This window comes from Calidris pugnax, unplaced genomic scaffold (assembly GCF_001431845.1).
Source record: "Calidris pugnax isolate Ruff unplaced genomic scaffold, ASM143184v1 scaffold39, whole genome shotgun sequence".
In the NCBI taxonomy this organism is placed as follows: domain Eukaryota; kingdom Metazoa; phylum Chordata; class Aves; order Charadriiformes; family Scolopacidae; genus Calidris; species Calidris pugnax.
Genome location: NW_015090828.1, coordinates 10,365,973 through 10,368,483, shown reverse-complemented (window position 1 = coordinate 10,368,483; position 2,511 = coordinate 10,365,973). Strand labels below are relative to the sequence as shown.

The window sequence follows — 2,511 nt, the reverse complement described above, 5'->3', positions numbered from 1 at the left end:
GGTGGTCGGCGGGATGGGGCTGCTGGAGGAGTGTGAGGCCGCCTTCGGCTCCCCCGACCTCTACCGCCTCCTGGGCGTTCGCCGGGAGGCCTCCCCCGAGGAGATCCGCCGGGGGTACCACCGCGCCTCCCTCCGCGTCCACCCCGACCGCGCCGAGCCCGAGGAGAAGGAGGAGGCGACGCGGCGCTTTCAGGTGAGCGCGGGAGGGGAGAGGAGGAGGAGGAGGACGAGATGATGTGGGGGCGGTGGCCGACCCTGGCTGGGCTGGACGGACAGACGGACATTCTGACTGACTGACTGGGCTGGTTGGCTGGGCTGTGGGCACTGACTGACTGGGCTGGGCGGACGGACGGACGGACAGACTGGGCTGGCTGGCTGGGCTGGGGGGAGCGACAGGGCTGGACGGACAGATGGACGGGCTGGGTTGGACTGACTGACTGGGCTGGACGGACAGACGGACGGGCTGGGTTGGACTGACTGACTGGGCTGGACGGACAGACGGATGGGCTGGGTTGGACTGACTGACTGGGTTGGACTGACTGACTGGGCTGGACGGACCGACTGACTGGGCTGGTTGGCCGGGCTGGGGGCATTGATTGACTGACTGACTGGGCTGGAGGGACTGGCAGGGCTGGACGGACAGATGGACATTCTGACTGACTGATTGGGCTGGACGGACCAACTGGCTGGACTGGAGGGAGCGACAGGGCTGGACGGACAGACGCACGGGCTGGGTTGGACCGACTGACTGGGCTGGTTGGCCGGGCTGGGGACATTGATTGACAGACTGACAGGGCTGGATGGACAGATTGACAGGGCTGGACGGACAGACGGACGGGCTGGGTTGGACTAACAGGCTGGGCTGGAGGGACTGACTAACTGGGCTGGGCAGACTGGGCCAGAGGGACTGACTGACTGGGCTGGATGGACATACGGACTGGACTGACTAGAATGGATGGACGGGTGGGCTGGGCTGGAGGGACTAACTGACTCTGCTGGGCTGGAGGGACTACCTGACTGGGCTGACTGTCCCCCGTGTCCCCACAGATCCTGGGTAAGGCGTACGCCGTCCTGAGCGACGCGGAGCAGCGCGCTGTGTACGATGAGCAGGGCACGGTGGACGAGGAGGGCGAGGCGCTGCGGGGTGAGCGGGACTGGCAGGAGTACTGGCGGCTGCTCTTCAAGAAGGTGAGAGCTGGGCTGGGGTCTGGGCAGTGGGTGCGGGGCCCTGCAGGGCTCCCCTCTGCAGGAGGGCAAGCCCCCCGGGATGGGGAAACCCCCTGCTTCAGAGCTGTAGCCTGTCTCCCTCACGGGCTTCGTGTAAAACACAGGGTTTTCTTACGCTGTCTCTTAAATCCTGGTGAATACATCCTGTAACTCAAGGAGTTTCATCTCTCCGCTTCAGATCACCATAAAAGACATCAAAGACTTTGAAAAGAGCTACAAAGATTCAGAAGAAGAGCTAGCTGATATTAAAGCGGCATACATGGATTTTGAGGGTGACATGGACAGAATAATGGAGTCAGTGTTGTGTGCGGAATACACAGATGAGCCAAGAATCCGGAAAATCATAGAAAAAGCCATTGACTCTGGAGAAGTCCCGTCCTACAAAGGTTTTGTAAAAGAATCCAAGCAGAAAATGATGGCAAGAAAAAGGCGGGTAGGTTACAGCAATCAATCAGGGACCAAAAGGAAACATTATTTATAATAAGCTTTTAATGTCCCTTGATAGAAATAAATGAAACTGTTCTTAAAACAACCGTTTGCCACAGGATTGCTGGGTTACAGATCTTGACTTTCACATTTAGTCACCTGTGTTCTCCACCCCCACCCCACCAAATTGCTGCGAAAGGCTTTTGGAGTTGCAATTTGCTGTCACCTATTACTTCTTTATTTTATTTCGTTATTATATACAATGGCTGAGTACAGTTTAGCATGACCGTTCGTTGATTTACAACGGATACTGGAGTGAAGAAGTGTTCATGGGGTGGGAATCATTGTGCTTGCCTTTTGGCAAGTGTGAAACAACATCCTGGACTAAATGGAAGCTGGGTTCTCCAACCTGGCTTTTTTTAGACACTTTATAGAACACCTTACGTGCACATCACAGTAATCTTTAAATTAAAGAGAATGTAGTAGCTGCTAGGACAAAAAAAGTATGGGTGGGGGGAACAGAGTCGGACATCCCATTCAGCATTGTCAAACGATGCAAAAAACCAAACAAAACACTTGGTAACTACTATACAACTTTGTCAAATAACGTGCAAAATACTTTTTAACAAACTAGTTTGTTATTTTAGGCAGAAAAAGAAGCTAGAGAGGCAGAAAAGGCCAAAGACGAACTGGGCCTTGGTGGAGAAGATGACTTGAAAGCACTGATTCAAGTAAGGCTTTTTGCATCTGTTGAAGATAATTACGTTACTGGCTTATACTTGTATTTTCCCTGAGCATCTTTGTATTTTGGATCCTTGCAACTCTTCAGAGATCCTGAGGTTAAAACTTGACATTAAT

At 53.8% G+C, this 2,511-nt stretch overlaps 1 protein-coding gene across 1 annotated transcript; it reads left to right on the top strand.

Moving 5' to 3' along the window:
• Window positions 1-6: 6 nt before the first annotated feature.
• LOC106887129 (dnaJ homolog subfamily C member 9-like) lies at window positions 7-2,505 on the top strand. The gene is made up of 4 exons (XM_014940536.1): window positions 7-193; window positions 1,048-1,188; window positions 1,406-1,660; window positions 2,301-2,505. Exons 1-4 carry the CDS (start codon window positions 14-16, stop codon window positions 2,445-2,447), a joined length of 723 nt encoding a protein of 240 aa, XP_014796022.1. The 5' UTR covers window positions 7-13; the 3' UTR covers window positions 2,448-2,505.
• The last annotated feature ends 6 nt before the right edge of the window (window positions 2,506-2,511 follow it).

Excerpts from the sequence above, each read along its gene's own strand:
- LOC106887129 (XM_014940536.1), top strand. The coding sequence starts at position 14 with ATGGGGCTGCTGGAGGAGTGTGAGGCCGCCTTCGGCTCCCCCGACCTC. Across the intron at positions 194-1,047 it reads AGGCGACGCGGCGCTTTCAG|ATCCTGGGTAAGGCGTACGC; the intron begins GTGAGCGCGGGA and ends GTGTCCCCACAG. Across the intron at positions 1,189-1,405 it reads GGCGGCTGCTCTTCAAGAAG|ATCACCATAAAAGACATCAA; the intron begins GTGAGAGCTGGG and ends TCTCCGCTTCAG.